At 39.8% G+C, this 23,876-nt stretch overlaps 1 protein-coding gene across 8 annotated transcripts in view; it reads left to right on the top strand.

Annotated features, from left to right (window-relative positions):
• Positions 1-23,876, top strand: part of TTN (titin) — a 236,790-nt gene that overhangs the window by 65,051 nt on the left and 147,863 nt on the right. For 5 of the 8 annotated variants that reach the window (XM_042040505.1, XM_042040510.1, XM_042040507.1 and 2 more), the window contains 21 exons: positions 29-310; positions 890-1,168; positions 1,273-1,554; positions 2,057-2,335; positions 2,461-2,748; positions 2,955-3,233; positions 3,333-3,611; positions 3,713-3,991; positions 4,093-4,380; positions 4,513-4,800; positions 18,367-18,657; positions 19,343-19,630; positions 20,630-20,722; positions 20,846-21,128; positions 21,383-21,560; positions 21,917-22,006; positions 22,089-22,356; positions 22,454-22,714; positions 23,261-23,470; positions 23,578-23,655; positions 23,770-23,796. In XM_042040505.1, coding sequence (XP_041896439.1) covers positions 29-310; positions 890-1,168; positions 1,273-1,554; positions 2,057-2,335; positions 2,461-2,748; positions 2,955-3,233; positions 3,333-3,611; positions 3,713-3,991; positions 4,093-4,380; positions 4,513-4,800; positions 18,367-18,657; positions 19,343-19,630; positions 20,630-20,722; positions 20,846-21,128; positions 21,383-21,560; positions 21,917-22,006; positions 22,089-22,356; positions 22,454-22,714; positions 23,261-23,470; positions 23,578-23,655; positions 23,770-23,796 — 4,890 coding nt within the window. Of the gene's footprint in view, positions 1-28; positions 311-889; positions 1,169-1,272; positions 1,555-2,056; positions 2,336-2,460; positions 2,749-2,954; positions 3,234-3,332; positions 3,612-3,712; positions 3,992-4,092; positions 4,381-4,512; positions 4,801-5,690; positions 5,973-6,688; positions 6,968-7,076; positions 7,359-7,506; positions 7,786-7,909; positions 8,198-8,424; positions 8,704-8,803; positions 9,083-9,160; positions 9,440-9,581; positions 9,870-10,030; positions 10,319-13,030; positions 13,313-13,587; positions 13,867-13,976; positions 14,259-14,389; positions 14,669-15,132; positions 15,421-15,565; positions 15,845-15,929; positions 16,209-16,306; positions 16,586-17,126; positions 17,415-17,567; positions 17,856-18,366; positions 18,658-19,342; positions 19,631-20,629; positions 20,723-20,845; positions 21,129-21,382; positions 21,561-21,916; positions 22,007-22,088; positions 22,357-22,453; positions 22,715-23,260; positions 23,471-23,577; positions 23,656-23,769; positions 23,797-23,876 lie in introns of all 8 variants that reach the window. The other 3 variants (XM_042040513.1, XM_042040511.1, XM_042040512.1) reach the window with 3 other exon arrangements.

Below are 23,876 nucleotides of genomic sequence, written 5' to 3'. Positions count from 1 at the left end.
CCTGACCCCACTTTTTTTGGTTTTTTAGAACCACCCAAGTTTGCTAAGAAGCTAGAGGCAGCAAAAGTAGTCAAGCAGGGTGACTCAGCCCGGCTCGAGTGCAAAGTAAGTGGATCTCCAGAGATGAAAGTAGTGTGGTTCAGAAATGACCATGAAATTGTTGCCAGTGAAAAATTCCGGACTTCATTCATTGACTCTGTGGCCGTGCTTGAAATGAATCATCTCAGTACTGATGAGAGTGGTGACTACATCTGTGAAGCTCACAACCCTGCCGGCAAGGCCAGCTGTAGCACCAAAGTCGCAGTGAAAGGTTAGCTATTCTCTTGTTCTCTGACTGCATCCTATTTTTCCCCTGGTGTTTGTATCCCTAAGAAATATACAGGAACATGAGGTTAATTTCTTATTTCAAGACTGTCCTGTTCTCCATGTTGTGTTTGTTTCTTGATGCCCCCTCATCATCTCTGCCAGTGTCTAAACAAGAGAGATGATGTTCTTAATGCGATGAGTCCTAAGCTAGTTTTTCCCCATTTCTGTATTTTTAATATCCAAGACAGTTCATAGTAAGAATTGTTATATCAAGGAGCTGAAATATGAAGAGAAGGAACAGACACAAACCAACTAGTATCAGTGGGAGGTTACTACCAACTAAATGAGACCTGTACCCTCTCTGCTAAAGGTCACCCCTCTGTTTACCTTTTCTACAGAGCTAAGGGCTCTCTAAGAATGCTCACCATTGTGCAAACTCATTGTGCCCAGAAAATGAGGGAAGTCTTGCCTGTTCCGTAGATATTCTCAGCAGTTGCATTTTCCAGAAGCTGGTATCAGTAGACAGTTTGTCAATCAAATGGCTTCAGACTACTTTCTAACTGTTCCTTTCTTCCCTTGTTAGAACCTCCTGTCTTTAGCAGGAAGCCTTCTCCAGTAGACATTGTCAAAGGATCTGAAGTTATCCTGGAATGTGAGATTTCAGGAACACCTCCATTTGATGTTGCCTGGTTCAAAGACAGGAGACAAATCCGCAGTAGTAAGAAATACAAGGTTACAGCCAAAAACTACCATACAGGCGTTCGCATTCTTAATGTCGAAGCTGCAGATGTTGGTGAATATCAGTGCAAAGCACAGAACGATGTAGGAAGTGACACTTGTGTTTGCACTGTGAAGCTGAAAGGTAAAGTACTGGTACCTGTGTTTTCTGCAGTGCTCCCAATGGCGCTGCTTTGCTCTTCTTTGCAGAAACACTGTATTTACTATAACTGCATATTTTTTCTTCAGAACCACCAAAATTCTTGACTAAAATAAACAGCATGACTGTTGTGGTTGGTGAACCAGTAGAGTTACAAGCAAGAGTGGAGGGCTCCCAGCCAATTTCTGTTCAGTGGCTTAAAGACAAAGAGGAAATTATTAGAGAAAGTGAGAACACGAAGATCACATTTACGGAAAATATTGCAACTTTACAATTTTTGCGTACAGAGACAAGCAGTGCTGGAAAATACACCTGTCAAATAAGAAATGATGCTGGAAGTCGCGAGTGTATGGCTACTTTAACCATTCTAGGTTGGTAAAAAGCACAAATTCATGGAAATTTCTTTTTAAAGTTAGAAACTCGGCTGCTTAGTGTCAGCTGTATACTTTGCTTGTGCCTCTGAGTTCAAAACAATCGAAATAGAGAATCCTTCTCTTCCCAGCAAGCAGAAGTCAGGTTCCGTATTTCCAGTTGTCCAGCAATAGGGTTGAAAGGAACCACTCTGTGACTTTATTTCTGTCATGTCTTCTGCTCATGCCTGCTTGGAGAGGGAGTCTAAAATATTTTGTATTTTAAATTAAAATATATTTTAAAATTAAAATATTTTTATTTAATCTTGGAAAGCATCTGAAATTTGCAATTTAGGGTAACAGAAAGGATGGAAAAAACAGCTGTAAAAACCTCCATGTCCCAACAAATCGAAATTTCCTTAGTACCAAATGTGTAAACCCCATCTCATAGTGCTATAATACTTACAGCTAATATTAATCAAACCCTGTTTTAACCATATATGTTACCCATCTCTCCTTCCAGAGCCTGCAGTCATTGTAGAGAAAGCAGAGCCAATGAAAGTTACTATAGGTGATGCCTGTACTTTGGAATGCAAAATAGGAGGCACACCACAGCTTTCCACTGGGTGGTTCAAGGATGGCAAAGAACTGACCAGCAGCCAAAAATACAGAATCACTTTCCTCAATAATGTATGTACACTTAAAATTATGGATGCAGAAAAGGAAGATGGTGGATTATACACTTTTGCAGTGCAAAACGATGTGGGGAAAAGCAGTTGTACAGCATCGGTTGATGTTTTAGGTTGGTTGGATATCTTGTCTTCTATCTTTTACAAAAGCTTTTGTTTGGCCATATTCTCTGTCTTTTCTTCCATTCCTTTCCTCATTTTCTCTCTAACCATGAATTTATTATGTTTTCTTATGCAGATCGAATCATTCCTCCTTCTTTCACAAGAAAACTAAAAGAAACCCTTGGTGTTCTGGGTTCCTCAGCACTGCTGGAATGTAAAGTGTCAGGTTCACTTCCTATTTCTGTTGCCTGGTTCCACAATGGACTTAAGCTAGTCAGTGGAGAAAAACATCAAATCTCCTTTTCAGATAACCTATGTATTTTAGAGGTTAATTCACTGAGCCACTCAGAAACTGGCACTTACACCTGCAAAGCTACCAACACAGCTGGCTCAGATGAATGCAGTGCTGTATTGATTGTACAAGGTGGGTATATGAAGATCAGGAAGACCTGTGAGCTATTCTTTCCTCTTTCTCTCTTGAAATTATCTGCAGTCTTTTGTAAATATTCTTGGGGAAAATTATTGACAGAAAAATAAAGATTTTGCTCTTTATCTTTAATAGATGTATGGAAATACCAGACCTATGCTGTAGCAATCTGTCTTATCTATCTTTTTCTTTTGTGTATTTAGAGCCACCTTCTTTTGAGAGGACACCAGAGCCTCTGGATGTATTGCCAGGCACAAGCATCACTTTCACATGTGTTGTCAGAGGAACCCCTCCTTTCAAGGTCAACTGGTTTAGAGGGGCCAATGAACTTGTGCCAGGGGACAAATGTAATATCTACTTGGAGGAGTCTGTTGTGGAGCTTGAGTTATATGATGTAACTCCTTCCCAAAGTGGAGAGTACACTTGTCTAGTGACTAATGATGCTGGCAGGGTAAATTGTACAACACACCTTACAGTAAAAGGTTTGTAAAAGATGATGTCTCTCTATTTACCTTAAATTATTGTTTCCTTCTCTCCATTTGGCATGTTGGGCTCAACATTTGTGACTTACCTTTCATTAGAGCCAGCTGTCTTTGTGAAGAAACTGAGTGATCAGTATGTGGAGCCTGGCAAGCCCATCATCCTAGAGGGCACTTACACAGGCAGCCTGCCCATCTCTGTGACATGGAAGAAGAATGGCCACACCATCGCACAGTCTCAGAAGTGTAGCATCACCACCACAGAGAAATCCTGCATCCTGGAAATACTTGACAGCACCAAAGAAGATGCAGGAGAATACTCTTGCCATGTTGAAAATGAGGCAGGAAGAGATGTTTGTGAGGCTGTAGTCTCTACCCTAGGTGTGTGCTCCCTTTGCTTCTTTTCCTTCCCTTTTTTTCAAGTGTATGCTTTCCAAAACCTGGCACATAACAAGCCTGTCTAATTGCTTCTCTTTTTTTAGAACCTCCGTACTTTGTTACTCACTTGGAACCTCTTGAGGTGTCAGTTGGGTCTTACACAACACTGCAACGCCACGTTGCTGGAACACCAGAAATTACTGTGTCTTGGTACAAAGGCGATACAAAACTCAGGTCTACCCCTGAGTACAAAGTGTTCTTTAAAGACAATGTTGCTACACTTATTTTCAACAAAGTGGCTAGCAACGACAGTGGAGAATATATCTGCAAGGCAGAAAACAGTGTAGGAACTGCATCTACAAAGGCTCTCTTAACAGTTCAAGGTGATGATTTTGTATTAGCTTGCTAAAATTCTTTTTCTCTTGCAAAACTATGAAAAAATTGCTTTCTGAGGTATATTCATCCTTTGCTTGCTTTCTTCCAGAGCGCAAACAACCACCTTCCTTTGCAAGAAAACTAAAGGACATCGAGCACCCTGCTGGTTTACCCCTCAAGCTTATGTGTCGGCTCAATGGCTCAGAGCCCATTACTGTCACTTGGCACAAAGATGGTGTGCTGCTAAAGGATGACCACAATGTGCACACATCCTTTGTAGATAATGTTGCAGTGCTGCAGCTGGTGCGAACTGAGATGAATCACACCGGGCAATACTCCTGCACAGCCACCAATTCTGTGGGTACTGCCACCTCAAGTGCTAGGCTCACAGTGGCAGGTGTGTTGGCTTACAAAACTTTTGCTTGGGTCACAGGCTCCTCCCCCTTATTTCATGCATGCAGTGGTACCTGTGTGTTGGATTAACTTTTTTCTGAGGTATGAACATTACATTATTTTCTTGTGTTTCTAGAACCCAAGCAAGCACCTGTCTTTGATATCAAACCAGAATCTATTGATGTGCCTTTCGGAGAAAGTGCTGACTTTGAATGTCATGTTACGGGAGCCCAGCCAATACACATAACGTGGTCCAAGGATGGTCGGGAGATCCGAACTGGAGGAAATTTCAATATTACATTCACAGCCAACACAGCTCACCTTCGCGTGCTCAGAGTGGGTAAAGGAGACTCTGGCCAATATACTTGCCAAGCTAGTAATGAAGCTGGGAAAGACTTCTGCTCAGCCCAACTCAGTGTCAAAGGTATTAAGATTAAGTCACCTTTGTTTGTGCATTTTCTTTTTCTTGGGTAAAGACATCTCTTTGTCTTTGATCTTCTACCATTTCTAGTTTAGAAATATATAGAAAGTAGCTTTCCAGACTGCAGATATAAAACATGTAATGACCTTCTCCCATCATACTGTGTAACAGCAGAAGTCTTGTGTGCCTGCAAAATCTCCAAGGAGGAAGGTCCTTGTATGAACATGTTTGTACGGAGAGTTGCACTCACGCTACTTTTTACTTTAACAGTTAAACTTCAGCCACTGTGGTAGTCACTCATAGCAATTGCTATATGGAAAATGCTGATTAGTAAGTACAGCTCTGCCTTACATTTGTTGGCCAGCACTGGTGACTCTTTTGAATTTGCTAAAGATTTCAACTGGAGTTCTGAATTGTTGATTTAATCTAGACTATGAATCACTTAATTTCTTCATGCAGAAATATACTTTAAAGATGTGTAAGCAAGTGAAACAATCCCTACCATGTTTCTGTTGCTCCCGGAGATGAAGGGCTTGTCAAATCTTTCATGTTGGCCTGGGAACCCTGTTACTTGTTACCACTCATAGATAACAGCAAAATTTCACTTGTGTGGAGCAACTGTCCTTTGTGTATTTTTCACAGCTTCAATTGTCTGATGCAGCAGGGTCCAAAGTTGGCAGCACATAGTTTTAGTTGTTGTCTTTGCCTTCTTTTCTTCATCTTGTGTATTTCCTTAAGAGGAAGCTCTGGTTGGGGATGTAACCAACTTCTGTAACAATTTTACTTTTGTGCTGTAGTACTCTTGTGCATCCCATAACTCTTGCTTAGCATTGCAGATTTCACTTGGCAAACAGGTATGTTGTCATTCTCTGTATACTTATTCTGTTCTGCAGAACCTCCCAAGTTCATCAAGAAGCCGGAAGCTTTGCGGTTCGTGAAGCAGGGTGACACAGTTCAACTTGAATGTAAAATCAGTGGCACACCAGAGATTAGAATCGTGTGGTACAAAAATGATCAGGCACTCCAGGCAAGCGACAGGCTGCACATGTCCTTTGTAGACTCTGCAGCAACGCTGACCATCTTGGGTGCCACTGCTGAAGATGCTGGGGATTACATCTGTGAAGCCCACAACTCTGCGGGCACAGCCAGCTGCAGCACTTCAGTCACAGTGAAAGGTTAGCACATGGCTCCGCATTCCTCACCAGAATCCCTGGCTGCCAGGCCTGCTCCCAGCTGCACATCCCACTGCTGCTGCAGCAGCTGGTGGCTGCTGGGTCAGTGTCTCTCCAGCTGCTCTTGCATTTAAATGCTGCTGTGTTTAAGCAGCAGACATCAGGCAGGAAATAGTGGTGGGTGTTCAGCACAGTGCAGTCATTCCCTTGTCTCCCCATTTAAGTCAACTGCAGGCTGAACAAGGCAAGCTTTTCAGATCACAATGGAAGCATGGGCTAGATGGAACACCAGCCATGGTGAGGGTGCTGGGAGTACTTTTAAGCCATCCCTCTGCCTCCTCTTTATACACAGTGATCCTGACAGGAATGAAATTTAAGACGGAAGAGGAGGCTGTGTAGCTGAGCTTCACCGACTGTAGCTTTCATGACTAGAAAGAGCAGGGTGGGAAGCTGGAATGTGACCCTAGAGTGCAGGAAGAGTGGCTTTTGGGGAAGGACACTGAGCACTGATTCCAAACAGGTGCAGAAGTATCACATTTTCTGCCCTTTGAACTCTGAGTGCTGGGATTTTTTAGAGGTGAGGCCACATATTTAAAAGCTAAATATGTGTTTACAATATAAGCGTAGGCTCCCTTCCTGAATGTGTTGCTTCCTGCTACTGTCCAGAAATCCATCCAGAGAAGCAGACTCACACATTATGATGTAATTCTTTTTTATAGAACCACCCATTTTTAGCAAGGTGCCAAGCCCTGTGGACACTCTTAAAGGCTCAGATGTTATCCTTCAGTGCGAGATAGCAGGGACCCCACCCTTTGAGGTGGCTTGGTTCAAGGACCGGAGGCAGGTCAGGAGCAGCAAGAAATTCAAGGTGACAGCAAAGCACTCCGTTGCCAGTCTTCATATTCTCAATCTGGAATCTCAAGACACTGGAGAATACCAATGTAAAGCTATGAATGAGGTGGGAAGCGACACTTGCACCTGCCCAGTGAAATTCAAAGGTTTGTATGCTAGAGGATCAACATCACTGCCCTCTTTTCTTGATCTCCTGGCTGTCACTCTTCCAAGCAAGCATGTATAATTAACCAGCCTCCTTGTTTTTGTCATCAGAACCTCCACGGTTTGCCAAGAAGCTGAGTGACACTGCAATCTTCATCGGGGAGCCAACAGCCCTGCAGGCAGTAGTGGAAGGATCCCCACCAATTTCTGTTGTCTGGCTCAAGGATAAGGGTGAAGTTATTAGGGAGAGTGAAAATGTTCAAATGTGGTTTATGGACAACATTGCAACTCTTGAGATTGCCAGTGCAGAGGGAACTGACGTTGGAAAGTACATCTGTCAGATCAAAAATGATGCTGGCATGCGGGAGTGCTCTGCCTTTTTACAGGTCCTAGGTGGGTATAGCCTACTCCACTAGAGGCACTGTGTCTCACAGCTTGCACAGTTGGCTCTACTAGCCTTTGCCTTCTGCTCACACCCTGCGCTCACAAGTTTGTGGGTAGATTTCCCCGTGACACACAGACCCCTCCCTTCCTATTTCAGAACCAGCAGTCATCTTAGAGAAGACCGAACCGATCACAGTAATGGCTGGCAATCCTTTTACCCTGGAGTGCAAAGTAGGAGGAACACCTGAGCTTATCACCAAGTGGTACAAAGACGGCAGAGAACTAAAGAGTGACCGCAAATACCAAATTACCTTTTTCAACAATATATCCACTTTGAAAGTCTTTTCTGCAGACAGGGGAGACAGGGGCTTGTATACTTTTGAGGTGCAAAATGAAGTAGGGGACAGCAGCTGCACTTCTTCAGTTGATGTTTCAGGTCAGCTCTATGTCTTTGTTGTTCACACTCGTCTTTAAAGAAAGTTTTTATTTTTTCCCCTTTTATTTCCATTGAAAGAAACCTCAACACTTCTCTTCCTGTTCTTCTGCCCTGTCCTACTTAGATCGCCTTGTTCCTCCTTCATTCTCAAGAAAACTAAAGGAAACAAATGGGGTGCTGGGATCCTCCGTGCTGCTGGAGTGCAAAGTGTCTGGCACAGCTCCCATATCTGTGTCCTGGTTTCAAGATGGAAATGAGATTGTTAGTGGAGAAAAATATGAAATCTCATTCTTGGATAATGTTTGTGCTTTGAAGTTGAATGCCCTGGATGTCACAGATACAGGGTCATATACATGTATGGCAGCCAACGTGGCTGGATCTGATGAATGCAGTGCCTTCTTGACTGTACAAGGTCAGTGGAAGGATACTGCCACATCTTCAACAAAATTCTTCTTCCTTCTTCTCTTTCTTTTCTCTGGTTTCCCATGGTTTCTTTTTCATGGTTTGTTTGGTTTGTTTTTTTTTCCCAGGGGTTCTTTTTTTTTTTTTTTTTTGACTCAAACGTGCTCATTTTCTTCCCCATGGAGACCTTCCTATTAATATCCTTCTCCCTCTTCCATTTCTTTGCATGATCCTTAGAACCACCTTCTTTTGTGAAGACACCTGATCCCCAGGAAGTTTTGCCTGGATCAAATGTGACATTCACCAGCTACATCAAGGGCAGTACTCCCTTCAAAGTGACCTGGTTCCGAGGCATCAGGGAGCTGGTGCCAGACAGCAACTGCTCAATCTCTCTCAATGAGTCTGTGGCACAGCTGCAGCTGTACAACGTGGAGCCAGGCCACAGCGGGGACTATGCCTGTGTGGTCACAAATGATGCTGGCAGTGCCTCATGTACAACACAGCTCTTTGTGAAAGGTGTGTTTGGGTGTGTGCATGAATGCACAGTTATCTTCATTCACTGCCTGCAGCTCTTCCACATCTGTCCCTCTTACTATTGATTTATACCTCCCCACAGAGCCTGCAGTCTTTGTGAAGAAATTAAGTGATTTCAGTGTGGAGCAGGGGAAGTCCATTGTGCTGGAAAGCAGCTACATTGGCACCCCTCCCATCTCTGTCACCTGGAAAAGAAATGGCATGCCCATTGCTCAGTCTCAACGCTGCACTGTTACAACTACTGAAAAATCTGGCATTCTTGAAATCTTCAACAGCACAAAGAATGATGAAGGCGAATATACCTGTGAGGTGGCAAATGAGGCGGGTGGGGATGTTTGCCACAGCCTTGTATCCATCTTAGGTATTCATTACCCCTGATCCCCCTAATGCACCCCGTGTGGTGCTCTGCCTCTGCTCACCATGCTCTCTCCTTCCCCAGAACCACCCTATTTTGTCACGCACCTGGACCGTGTGGAGGTGAAGGTTGGCGAGCCCTTGACCTTAAAATGCCAGATTGGCGGTTCACCAGAAATCAAGGTGTCCTGGTACAAAGATGACACCAAGCTCAGATCAACACAGGCTTACAAAATGCACTTCAAGAACAATGTGGCAACACTGGCATTTTCTGCTGTAGAGGATAGCAACATTGGAGAATACGTCTGCAAAGCAGAAAATAGCATCGGCTTTGCCACCTCCACAGCTTTGCTTGTTGTTAAAGGTGATGGGCCAAGACCCACTCTTTTCTGGGGTAGTTTGTAGGAACTCTTTGTTGTCTACAGAAAGGGGGTTTTATTAATTTCAAATATAAGTAATTCTAGGTTGGCTTCCTACTGATAGTGGTGATTATTATTGTTTTGCAGAACGTCAACTTCCCCCTACATTCACCAGAAAACTAAAAGATATTCAGGAGGTGGTTGGTGCCCCAGTGACATTTGACTGCCGCATAACTGGCTCAGAGCCTATCCAGGTGTCTTGGTACAAGGACGGGGTTCTCTTAAGCGACACTGATAACGTGCAATCAGCCTTCTTAAATAATGTTGCGACTTTACAGATCTTGGAAACTAGTATGGATTACTGTGGCCAGTATACTTGCTCAGCCCAAAATGCTCTGGGGACTGCCTCTTCCAGTGCCAAACTTCTCCTCACAGGTTTGTAGCTCATGCTTTAATGAAAATCTTTTGTATGTCTTTGCTCTTTTATTTCTCCACCCTTTTCCCCACTCTACCCATTGTATGGTGGCCAAGGACAATGGGCATGGTGTGATGAGGCAGGCTTCATGGTGAGCCCTGCCATGCTTTCCTCTTTGCAGAACATCTACAACCTCCCTTCTTTGACATCAAGCCGGTATCTATTGACGTGGCACTAGGGGAAAAGGCAACCTTTAAGTGCCACGTGACTGGTTCTGCTCCCATGAGGATTACTTGGACTAGAGACAACAGAGAGATTCGTCCAGGTGGAAACTACAAAATGACACTGGTGGAAAACATGGCCAGCTTGACAGTCCTAAAAGTTGGTAAAGGGGATGCTGGACTCTACACATGTACTGCCAGCAACAGTGTTGGAAAGGATGCGTGCGCAGCTCAGCTGGCTGTACAAGGTATTGCTGTAGGCTTTAGTGTTTATGAGGTTTTCTTTGCAAGGCAGACACCTGGAAATCACAGTCCTGAATGCAGATGTGTGTGACTAACAATCTTTACAAGAGGTTACTCTGAGATGTTATTTCACTTAATTATTGTTGTAATACCAAAATACTTATATTTCTTCTGCTTTGGTATAGTACATGATTTTTCTTATCAAAGGGGTTCTTTCATTGAAACATTAACTCTTACGTACTACTCTGTTGCGCCTTTGTGAATGGTTCTGTTGGACAGCAAAATCTGTCTTTCTAAAGTCTTTCTCCAGCAGCGACGGTCACTAGGTTGCCCAGGGGAGTGAAAGGAAACTGAGAGAAATTCAGTTCACTTATATGGCTTAAAAGTATTTTTACTGCATGTGCAGCTCCTGCAAATAGCTCTGCTCTTTCACAAATTGAAAACACTGAAAATTGCTCTTCTAAACAGCAAAACTGGAGGATCTGAGAGCAGATTTGGTGACAAATATCCATCCCACCCAACACTTCACCTCTCTTCATAGTGTGTGGATCTAAAAGTGAAATCTAAATTTATGAATGGCTCAAACTGTCTTAGTACAAGTGACACATGTATATTAGTGCAATTTCCTCAATGTAGGTGGGAATATATTTATAGCTGTTCCAGACATTTCAATCTTACTGATTTCATAAAAGAAGAAATGTAGCATACACTGCTTAGATTATGCCTGAGTTAAAAGGTCCCTGTTGCTTTAGCACTTTCTTTCCTCTTTCTTTTCCTCTCTTGCCTCTGTATGAATTTGGAGAGGAAAGAGGGGAGAAATATTTCGAGAGTAAATCCTTCTACTCTGTAAGACAAATAACACAGGAAGCTGAACTACTAGTAGCAAGATTTTGTATTAATAACTTGTCAAATATTTTATATATACCAAGTATATTCTAGCCATAAGCATTTTTCTTGGTGGAGGTAGGAAGAGTGCGTAAGACTGAATTACCTGGATTCAGTAGCAAGTAGTGGTGCTGCATTATGCAGTTTGACATAAAAAAATCCACACTGAAAGATTGTAACAAGAAATCAAATCTCTTTAGAAGATCTGAAGCTTCTCTCCGCCGCAATCATAATTCTGTTTATTAATTATATAACTTCTAATAGGTTTATTTGAACAGAGTTACCATAAATGGTCTAAATGGTCTAAACTGACCTAATTTATTTTCTTACTCTTCAAATCTTTATTTGTAAAATCCTGAGGAGTCTTTCCAGTATTGTTATTTTATTTTTTGATCGTGAATTTACTGACACTCCCTTGAGTTCTTTAAAATTTGTACAGTTTCCCCAGGGCTGTAGAATTAGTGACGTTCATTGTTTTCAACCAATTTCTATGGAACTTGAAAGGGCAATCTCTTAGGGTGCATTGATTTGCATGCGTTTAATTTGAGCATACGCTGTCTCACTTCTACGACATGCAGCCTTTTGTTTGTAGAATTAAGATATTTCTTTTAATTGACCTTGAAAATCTCACAGCTTTCTATTAACTTTCTCACTCTAGCATCTAATGTTCCCAGTCTGTAGTTTTAATAATTGCTTTATGTTCTAGAACTGCCTTACATTCTAAATACATACCTTACTAACGTGTATATCCTCATTTTTGGAAGCAGTGGAATCAGAGTGTGAGTACTCAGCAACTGCTGGTATACAGATAGATAATCAACTCTTTCTCAAAGTGAAATTCAATAGTAAATTACTATGGTTCCAAGAGTCCTGATGTTAGCACATCATCATTTCTATTTTGAGAAACCCAGGAAGTTTTGTTTCTAGCAACACAGGATGTTCTGCAACTGTCCCACAGGTTGAAATAATCCACAATAAATTAGATATTCTTCCTACGCTTTACAGACAGTCACACAAAGAGGCACTTCATCCTGTTTTGCAGAGTGATTTTTTTGTTGCGCCCACATTACCACCTCCTGGTTTTATTAGTTATATCTTTGATCTATGAGCATTCCGTCTTGTGATTCTAATCATCCAGATGGTACTTTTGATGAAAAGTATCAAACCTCCACTTTCCTTTCCTCTCCTTATGGAACAAAATGTAAACACCTGTTTTACTTTTCAGTCACAGGACATTTAACACCAATGTCTGTAATACCAGCCATCTCGTAATTCTCCTCAGCATGATTATTTCTAAAGTCTTTTGTTTGCTACCTAAGATCCTTAACTTTTATTCCTTATGTGCAACTTTATGTTCAGTTTTGCATTAAATGTGTGAGGAGTGATAATGCAAATGCATTTATTGACTATATTAATTATTAATCACAGTATATAGAGCAGTAGCTATAATACTCAACACGAATGCTTTTAATAACATTTCTTGGCTGAACAGTCGTAGTCTTGCATTTTCATCAAGCATTTTGATGATTCATGTATAACAAGAGGATATTTTGTAAAGAAAACCACATGTCAACTACTCTGTAGTGAATATACAAGGAGAGGTACAGTGGATCAGTAAAGTAAGGAGAAACTCATTGAAATGCATGTAGAAAACTTGTTTGCTTCTTAATTTGGATTTTGGACCAATTTAAAATCATCTAAAAAAATTTCATAATTGCAAAATCAGAATTTTTGCTTGAGTCCCTAAGGTTTACAGTTTCAGTTATGTGTCTCCCTGCTTATTCAAACAATTAGTGCAGTTTAAAGCATCATCTCCCATTTTGGCTTTCCAGAACCACCAAGGTTTATTAAGAAACTAGACTCCTCAAAACTTGTGAAACAGCACGATTCCACAACGTATGAATGCAAAATAGGTGGATCTCCAGAAATTAAAGTCACCTGGTACAAAGGAGAAACTGAAATCCATCCCAGTGAAAAATACAGAATGTCCTTTATGGATTCAGTGGCAGTCATTGAAATGCACAATCTCAGTGTTGAAGACAGCGGTGACTACACTTGCGAAGCTCAGAATCCAGCGGGTAGCGCAAGCACCAGTACTACACTGAGAGTAAAAGGTCAGAATCTCAGCTCTTTTCTTCTGTAAAGCTCCTTTCTAACTGTAAAGTCTTCCTTTGGGAAAAACTCTTAAATCCCACTTTGTTTTTTCAGAGATGCCAAAACCCATCTGACTAGATGGCAAATCTCTTGCCTGTTTCTGAGCTCTGTGGCAGGTCTTTCTTATATATTTGTCTTTGCTATTTAGCGTCAGAAGAGTTACTTGAATCTTCTCTCCTCTTTAATCTCTTTTGCTTAAATAACACAAATGATAACTCTTTTTTATTTTTTCCAGCACCTCCCATTTTTACCAAGAAGCCCCATCCAGTCGAGACCTTGAAAGGGTCTGATATTCATCTGGAGTGTGAGCTGCAGGGCACTCCTCCATTCCAGATTTCGTGGTATAAAGACAAACGAGAAATTCGGAGCAGCAAGAAGTATAAGGTCATGTCTGAGAACTACATAGCTAGTCTTCACATTCTCAGTGTGGATACTGCAGATGTTGGTGAATATCACTGTAAGGCTGTAAATGATGTGGGAAGTGACTCCTGTATTGGCTCTGTAGCACTAAGAGGTTTGTACAAAGATTGGCATCTTCTCGGCTTTTCATTGTTCCTGCCATTCTTCTCTTACTTTTCTGCTCCTGATGGGTTTCTTTACTGTTAAATATCTTCTCTTAAATAGCACCACCAACCTTTGTGAAGAAGCTGAGTGATCTCACTGTCGTAGTCGGGGAGTCGATTGAACTGCAGGCTACAGTACAAGGATCACAGCCCATTTCTGTACTGTGGTTAAAAGACAAAGGGGAAATCATCAGAGAAAGTGATAATCTTTGGATCTCCTACTCAGAAAATATTGCAACTATGCAGATTGGAAATGCAGAACCAACCAATGCTGGGAAATACATTTGTCAGATAAAAAATGATGCTGGAGTTCAGGAATGCTTTGCCATGCTGAAAGTGCTAGGTTGGTAGCATGAGATAAACAACACAGTGTGTTTTAAGATGCTTTAAAATCAAATTTTTAATAATAATAATAATAATAATAACTATTGCACTGTTATTTTTTAAATTTTTCTGACTTGCATTTCATTGCAGAGCCTGCAGTCATTGTAGAGAAGCCAGGCCCAGTCAAGGTTACAGCTGGAGACTCTTGTACTCTGGAATGCACAGTAGATGGCACACCAGAGCTTACTGCTAGGTGGTTTAAGGATGGTAATGAACTGTCCACTGACCATAAATATAAAATCAGTTTCTTCAACAAAGTATCTGGGCTTAAGATCCTCAATGCAACACTAGAAGACAGTGGAGAATATACTTTTGAGGTGAAAAACAGTGTTGGTAAAAGCAGCTGCACAGCCTCAGTGCATGTTTCAGGTTAGTCACCTGTGATCCTTTAGTTCCTTTAAAAAGCCTTCAGATAGCAAAGTGGTTGTAATTGGCAACCTAAGAGACTTGTATAGTCTTAGGAGTACTTGGCATGCCACTTTGACAGGCACCAAGAATAGATGCCTACCTAAACTCTGAGGGGCATGAATTATTGAAAGGACTTGATTTCTTCAGCTTTAATCTGCATGTCCTCTTTGACAGTTGGTGCATTATTGTTCCTTACGAGAAAGAACGGCAAAAATAAAAGGTGTTCCTCAAAGATTGTTAATGAAAATTCCAGCATATCCTTAACCATTGACTATTTTTCAAGTACTTAGATGTGTCAGAGTATATTGCCAAAGCAGATACAGCAAAAGAAAGGTCACTAATTCTATTATGCATGGAGAACTTCCTGCATTTTAAGAACCCTGTATGGTAATTTTTATTTTATTTTTATTTTGAAACAAATGCAGATCGTATTATACCTCCTTCTTTCACAAGAAAACTGAAAGAAACATATGGTCAGCTGGGTTCTTCTGCTGTACTGGAGTGCAAAGTTTATGGTTCACCACCTATTCTGGTTTCCTGGTTTCATGATGGACAAGAGATTACCAGTGGAGAGAAATATCAGGCTACTCTTACAGACAATACCTGTTCTCTGAAAGTGAATGGACTTCAGGAGTCTGATATGGGAACTTATTTGTGCACAGCTACTAATGTAGCTGGCTCTGATGAATGCAGCGCATTTTTGAGTGTTAGAGGTCAGTATCAGTAAGAAGTCAGAATCAGAGGGCCCAGATTTATTTTCAGAAAGACATCATTTTTTCTTTGTTGTATATTTCTGATTACTGTGATCTTCAAAAGAAGTTCAAACGTACTTCTTCTCTGTTTTATTTGTGTGCTTAGAACCACCATCTTTTGTGAAGAAACCTGAACCACTGGATGTTTTTTCTGGGGCAAACATAGCCTTTACTAGTATCATAAAAGGTTCCCCCCCACTGGAAGTTAAATGGTTCAGAGGCAGTGTTGAGCTAGTACCAGGACCCAGATGCAATATCACCTTGCAAGATTCAGTTGCAGAACTGGAGCTGTTCGATGTACATCCACTTGAGAGTGGACACTACACCTGCCAGGTCTCTAACGAGGCAGGGAAAATCTCTTGCACAACCCATCTTTTTGTCAAAGGTTTGTCCAGACTACTGCTTCTTATGCTTCTAAAGATGATCTCTTGGCTTTATTTAATTTGTTTTCTTCCTGTTGTTCATTATAGAGCCAGCCAAATTTGTGAAGAAGGTGAATGATTTAAGTGTAGAGAAAGGGAAAAATTTAATCTTGGAATGCACATATACGGGTACTCCACCGATTTCAGTGACATGGAAGAAAAATGGAGTGAAAATAATGCACTCTGAAAAGTGTAGCATCACCACTACAGACACATCTGCCATACTGGAAATCCCTAGCAGCAAACTAGAAGATCAGGGGCAATATTCTTGTCATATTGAAAATGATTCTGGGAAAGATAATTGTCATGGTACAATCACAATACTAGGTGCGTCAAGCCAGCATCACTTCAACAAGCGTTATTTGAACTACTAATGGTCATCATGCAATATCTTTTTATGCTAATGGTGTGTCTTTGTCCTTCAGAACCACCTTACTTCATTACACCCTTGGAGCCAGTGCAGGTGACTGTTGGGGATTCTGCATCCTTACAGTGCCAGCTTGCTGGAACACCAGAAATGATTGTGTCATGGTACAAAGGCGATACAAAGCTGAGAGGAACTGCTACTGTGAAAATGCACTTTAAGAACCAAATTGCTACTCTGGTTTTCAGCCAGGTAGACAGTAGTGACAGTGGGGAGTACATCTGCAAAGTAGAAAACTCTGTTGGGGAGGCTTCTTCATCATCTTTGCTTACAGTTCAAGGTGAATATTTCAATTTTAAATATAGGGAAACGGCCTACTTTTCTTAAATACGCCTTGCTATTTTGAAAAACAACAATTGCCTCTTCTTCGTAAAACACTTTACTGTTTCTTGATGCGTAAAGTACCCTGTGGGCACTGTCTTCTACTAACAAAGGCCTGCCAGTAAAGCTAGTTGAAATATGGCACTTACTGACCACAGCTCTTCTGTAGTGTTACAAGTGTCTGTATCTTCCTTCCCTATTCGGGATACTGCTTTGATTGTTTCCAATGTCAGCAGTCCGGAGGCTCACTGGGTCTAAGTGAGGGCAGAATGATTACCTCTTTTCCTGCAACCATATGCGCAGGGCTCTTTACATCAAGTTCAAAATAAATTATATGCTCTATAAGAAAATTGGAAAATTTTAATTGGAAGTTATGAGCAAAAGTCCACCATACTCTCAGTATATAACTCACAGTATACTAGGCAGTGATTATTGGCGAGTGCAGCAATAGTTGCATGTCTTCTGAAAGACTTCACTGTACAATACTTGTTTTCTTACAGAGCGTAAACTTCCTCCTTCTTTTACACGAAAATTAAGAGACGTTCATGAAACTGTTGGCTTACCAGTTGTGTTTGATTGCGGCATTGCTGGCTCAGAACCTATCGAAATATCTTGGTTTAAAGACGGCACGCGTGTGAAAGAGGACTACAATGTTCACACATCCTTTGTAGACAATGTAGCAACTCTCCAGATTTTGAAGACAGATAGGAGATTTATTGGGCAGTACACCTGCACAGCTGCCAATGCTATTGGGACTGCTTCTTCTAGTGGCAGGCTTGTCCTTACAGGTTGGTGGGCTGTGAAATATTTAATGGAAATGTCTTAAAAATAATTTTTGCTTTATATATGGATTTAATGTTGTACAAGAGATTCTTATTTCACAGAGTTTTAAAGTAAATGGAGATTTTTAAGTGATGGTTTTTATTTCTTTCACTCTTCAGAAGGGAAGACTCCTCCATTCTTTGACATCCCACTTACATCTGTGGATGGCATTATTGGAGAAAGTGCTGATTTTGAGTGTCACGTTTCTGGAACACAGCCCATTAGAGTCACTTGGGCAAAAGATAACCAAGAAATTAGAACAGGAAAGAACTATCAGATCAGTTATGTAGACAACACAGCCCATTTGACCATCTTGAGAGTTGACAGGGGGGATTCTGGAACATATACATGCTATGCTAGCAATGAAGTTGGAAAGGACTCTTGCACAGCTCAACTGGCGGTTAAAGGTACTGAATAGATAATACATTGTGTCTACATTTTTCTTCCTTCAATTATAAAGGAAGTTGGCCTTATTACTGCAAGATAAGTTTGAGAAAACTTTTGTGATGTAGCCTGAGAGTACCTACCTGGAGATACCTATGAATCTTTTAAGGGAATTAGGAAGGGTCACTAACAACAATGGGAGGAGAAATAAAACATATTCTTTGGCCTACTTTCTTAATAGGCTCTAGGCTCTTTCTTTCTTAAGCTTGACAAAACTTTTGGGGTTTTTTAAATGGTGTGTGATTTAAATCAATGTAAGAGAAATTTTTTTTCCAAACAGAAAATCCACTGTGACAGTGACTGTAAGAGCAAGATTCCTGCTGTTTATCTTAGCATAATTTCACTTTAAAAATATATCCAGTTTAAATGAGAGTAAATATAAATTCCCCAATGTTCAAATTTTTCTTGCAACATTGTCTTTAGGATTTATCATCACAAGATAGATTCATGGAATTTATGTTCTTTTTTTTACAGAACGAAAAATTCCACCTACTTTTACTAAGAAACTATCTGAAGCAGTAGAAGAAACAGAAGGGAATGAACTTAAACTTGAGGGTCGTGTTTCTGGCTCTCAGCCTTTGACTGTTGCTTGGTATAAGAACAATCAGGAAGTCCATTCAAGTGCTCACTGTGAAATATCTTTCAAGAACAATACCCTGCTTTTGCATATAAAGGCTGTAGAGCAATCAGATGCTGGTTTATACACCTGTAAAGTGTCCAATGAAGCAGGAAGCGTATTGAGTACATCTTCCATTGTTATCAGAGGTTGGTTGAAGTCTTATTTTTCTTTGCTTCCTGCTTTTCTTTGTTTGATGTAGCTGCAAGTATATAGCTTCTCTCTAATGAGCTTGTTTTACTTAACAGCAGTGATTTGTCCAGAGATGGACATAAACCACAAAGTCAAGAAATTATTTTATTTTTGTGATTATTTTTTTCAATGAGAAGCTTCTTTTTCACTATTTGCTATGACTAATTTAAAGTGAACATTGAAGTCTTTGTGACATTTCTGTTCAATTTTAAATCATTCTCTTTCCATGGAGTAATAGGGGGTTTGTGCAATGAAATCTAAGCTTAGGCAGTGTTGACACTGTGTTGTGGTAGCATGACACTTCATCAGAACAGTCTTACAGGAAATTGCAGGTATTATTATTTCTTTAAATATTTTTATATAGTTTTGCAGCCTAATAGTGCTTTAGTTCTCATACTATTTTTTGCATGTAAAGGTTCCTGCTGAGGGGATAAAGATATTTCTTGCATGTTTATATAGGAAATATGCTGTCATGCTCTCTTGATATTTATTCCATTTTCTAACATTATGGTTGACATTCTGAGACTTCTGCTTATCCTCCTGCATTCCTTGCCATCGCCTTCTTAGGAACTGCATGTACCTCTCTCTTATATTCTTGATCATACTTTCCTGAGTATTCACTGAAGCATCTTCATATTCCAGAACCTAAAAAGCCTCCAGTTTTTGACCAGCCTCTTCAGCCAGCAGCAGCAGAGGAAGGTGATACCCTACAGCTTAGCTGTCATGTCCAGGGATCACAGCCAATCCGAATTCAGTGGCTGAAGGCAGGAAGAGAAATAAGAGCTTCAGATAGATGCAACTTCAGCTTTGCTAATGGAGTAGCTCTTCTAGAACTTGCTGCAGTTACCAAATCAGATTCAGGAGAATATGTATGCAAAGCTTCAAATGCAGCTGGCACTGATACTTGCAAATCTAAAGTGACAGTCAAAGGTACAGTAACACGAAGAAAATAAGGGTGTATGATGAAAATGTCAACCAAAACTCTATCCCACTTTGTTTTCTGTGGAACAAAAAAGTTAATAATCTAACAACAAACTATTAGTTACTTTCAGTTCTTTTTAAAACTGTAGAATCTAGTAAAACAGAGTATATACAATAATTTATATATCAATAGTGACATAAATGGTGAGAGATCAGTGGCAAACCAACAGCACATTCTTATCAAAGAGATTAAGAATTTGTTTTCTAAATCTAAACACCAAATTTAACAAAAATGCAAGCTAAATGGGTGAAATTACTTTGACATGCATGTTTTATGGAAAGCATGTGAAAAGTGGTGTTTATTAAGGAAAATATAGAAGGAATTTGATTGAGCATATGGCCTTAGAGGATAATTGTTTCAAGACTCTTAAAGACATTTTGACCTTTTAGCTGAAAGTAAATGGAGTCTAAACATGAGTCCTTCTGTGTAGGTCTTGCTTTACCATTGCATAAAGGACACAAGAGTCCAGCAGTATGTACAAATAGTCTCTTTCTCACTACATGAATAGTGAGCCACTAGGCTATGTAAAAGAAAAGCAAGAGAATCTAACAGACCACTGATAAAAAACTGCAAGGAATTCTTAGGGCATAATACCCAGAAGTAGACTGAAAAGAGAAAATCTCACTAAAAATGGATCTATTTTAGAAAATGAGGCTTTTTATTTGCGTATCCACCTATGGATTTGCATCCATGGAGAGTATAAATGGCCTGACTGAAGTAAATGAACAGCACAATATGGTCCATTGTGGACAGTTTCATCTGGAAAGCAAACTACAAGTTGTTTAAAACAGTATTAAAGTATTTTGCATTTTTACCTCTTACATAGTCTTTTGTTTCATCTCAGGAATTAATTTCTTTTTTACAATTGCTGCAGAAGTATCAACACTCATGAACATAAACTATTACATGGAGCCATCTGTTATAACTGTCTGACTCTGTTTTTTTAGAAAAACCGACAGCTGCTCCAGCAGCTAAGAAAGCAGAAGTGGAAGGCAAACTTTATTTTGTGTCAGAGCCTCAGAGTATCAAAGTCATGGAAAGTAAGAACTCTTTTCAAAACAGTACATTGTCTTCTATTTGCCCACATCTTTTTGTTTGAGATGATGTACCAGTGTCATAAACAACTGGAAAGACTTATCTTCCTCATTTGCATCTTTCTGCAGAGACCGTTGCAACATTTATTGCAAAAGTTGGAGGAGATCCAATTCCAAATGTTAAGTGGATGAAGGGAAAATGGAGGCAACTCAACCAGGGAGGCCGCATTATAATCCAGCAGAGAGGAGATGAAGCCAAACTAGAAATAAAGGACACAATAAAAACTGATTCTGGCATGTACAAATGTGTAGCTTTTAACCAACATGGTGAAATTGAGAGGAGTGTAAATCTGCAAGTTGAAGAAAGAAAGAAAGAAGTAGTTGAAGGAGATCTCAGGGCAAAACTAAAAAGGTATATTGAAAGTTTTTATAGATTAATCTGCAACCAGCACAGAAGAAACTTTTTTGGTTATACATCTGAGAACAAGATATAATTTAAAAATATTCATTAAATAGGAATAACTGTACTAAAAATAAAAGCCCCTGACTAGACTAAGCTAAAGGATTCTACTGCACAGGGCAGCTCTAAGCTGATTCAATATTTCATTTAACAGCTTTCTGGGAATGAAATGCTGTATTGTTAACTTCTGTTATTGATTTGATTAGCACTCCAACAAAAACAAAAGAGGAAGAGCAACCTATTGATATCTTGGAACTTCTCAAAAATGTAGATCCCAAAGAATATGAGAAATATGCTCGCATGTATGGAATTACAGATTTCCGTGGCCTCCTGCAAGCCTTTGAGTTACTAAAGCAAACCCAAGCAGAAGAAAGTCATAGATTGGTAAGATACAGTGTGACTTCAGTGTTGGGTCTCCTAGGAGTAATATGTTTCCCTTGAACAGACATGGTGGCCACACTCTGAAGTTATGATGTGTGCATGAATTTCTGGTTCCTCTTTAGATCTTTTACTGGCAGGTCTCAATTTCTTGCATGTTCAAATCCAAGAAGAATAAATGGGCCTTCTGGCAAAGTAGGTTCTGTCTTCATAACTTGACTGCAATTGTTAGAATGGGAAGATACACCAGTTACAGTAGAGTTACATAAAATTTGATGTAGGAATGAATACTGTGTTGGATAAAAATGACAGCTTGACATTTAGTATCCTTTAATATTTGAGTATATTCTGCATTTTTGTAGGAAATTGAGCTCACAGAAAAAGCTCAAAGGGAAGATCAGGAGTTTGATGAACTCGTAGCTTTTATTCAGCAACGACTCACACAAACAGAGGTAAAACATTTTTGGACTGATTTCTGAAATATTCAAACCCATAACAGGGAAGTTGAAATTAACTTAAACTAATATTTTCCAGCCTATTACTCTGATCAGAGACATTGAAAATCAGACGGTTTTAGCAGATGAGGATGCTATCTTTGAATGTGAGATTAAGATTAACTATCCAGAAATTAAACTATCATGGTACAAGGGAACCCAGAAACTGGACTCCAATGACAAATACGAAATTAGAATTGAAGGTGATCGCCACATACTAAGAATTAGAAACTGCCAGCCTGAGGATCAGGGAAATTTCAGAATAGTGTGTGGACCACATATTGCCAGTGCCAAGCTAACTGTGATTGGTAAGTGTACTTCTGAAGTATATATTTGAATTAGTTAACACTTTGTTTATTCCACTCTCTGATCTCTGTTAAAATGTGTATTTTAAAATGCTAATAGAACCTGCAGTAGAGCGGCATCTTCATGACACTACTTTCAAGGAAGGAAAAACATGCACACTGACTTGTCAGTTCTCTATCCCAAATGCCAAGTCTCAGTGGTATAGAAATGGGAGACCTATTAAGATAGGAGGGAGATATTCAACACAAGTCTCTGACAAAGTGCACAAACTCATCATCAAGGATGTTAGAACAGAAGACGAGGGACAGTATACCTGCAAGCTTGACAGTCTAGAAACAACAGCAGATCTGGCCATTGAAGGTTTGTAAAGAATCTCTTTATTACAATAGTGACAGACTGTTTTTGGAGGTTTCATTAGCAGAACAAATGGAAATAAAAAGTATTTCTGAAAAACAGATTCCCAAACTTGGAAACGGACTAAATAAGAAATTTTATTGTCCTTTCTCTTTGAATACTTGTGTAACTTAGTATTCTTGACTAAACCATGATTAATAATGTTCTTTTGCCCACAAACAATCTGAGTTGTACTAGATTCTATTTTCTTTGGGACTCTTATATTTTTCTTGGACTTTTCTTGATTATTCTTTAGTTTCCTTAATGGCTTCTCTTACAAAATGTATCTGCACAGCAATCTTGTTATAGTTGTACTCTTATGTCTTCTAATCTTCATTCTTATACATAAAACTTCATAGAAGATGGAATCCCCTTTTCTTTATTTTTTCAAGATCTATTGGTATTATCTCATTAAAATTTAGCTACTTTGATGACAACAATGAGAAGGATTCAGATAAAGTAAATGCCAAGGTGGTGCATAACAATTGATGTATTTTTTGTTTCTAAAAACAGCGGAACCAATTCAGTTCACGAAAAGCATACAGAACATTGTTGTGAATGAACACCAGTCTGCGACCTTCGAGTGTGAGGTGTCTTTTGATGATGCAGTTGTGACATGGTATAAAGGCCCCACCGAACTGAGAGAGAGTCCCAAGTACAGCTTCAGAAGTGAAGGTCGTTGTCATTACATGACTATTCACAATGTTAATGCAGATGATGAAGGTAAAAACGCATGGAACATTTGTGCTAGTGTCATTTTTTATCTGATTTTTTTTGTCTGGTTTTAAATGATGAAAGAATATAAATATCAACATTCTTGGTTGCTGCAGGTGTGTATTCTGTAATTGCTCGTCTTGAACCAAGAGGAGAAGCAAGAAGCACTGCAGAGCTCTATCTGGTAACCAAAGGTTAGCGAATTTTCTAAATACATTTGTGATCACAACTATGTGTAAATTTGTTTGTTTGAAACATGATTCTGGAAAAATCAATAGTCCTAAAAGAAATCTAATATTCCTTTGCAGAAATCAAATTGGAGTTGAAGCCACCAGGTAAAGTTCTCAAGCAAGACTGGCACAAGATCATGTCTATACTCTGTCATAGAATTAAAGAATTGCTCTGCTTTTTTATT

This window comes from Corvus kubaryi, unplaced genomic scaffold, assembly GCF_017639235.1.
Source record: "Corvus kubaryi isolate FWS band 111438036 unplaced genomic scaffold, C.kubaryi_AGA036_p1.0 37396, whole genome shotgun sequence".
Taxonomy (NCBI): domain Eukaryota; kingdom Metazoa; phylum Chordata; class Aves; order Passeriformes; family Corvidae; genus Corvus; species Corvus kubaryi.
This window is presented reverse-complemented; position numbering and strand designations above follow the sequence as displayed.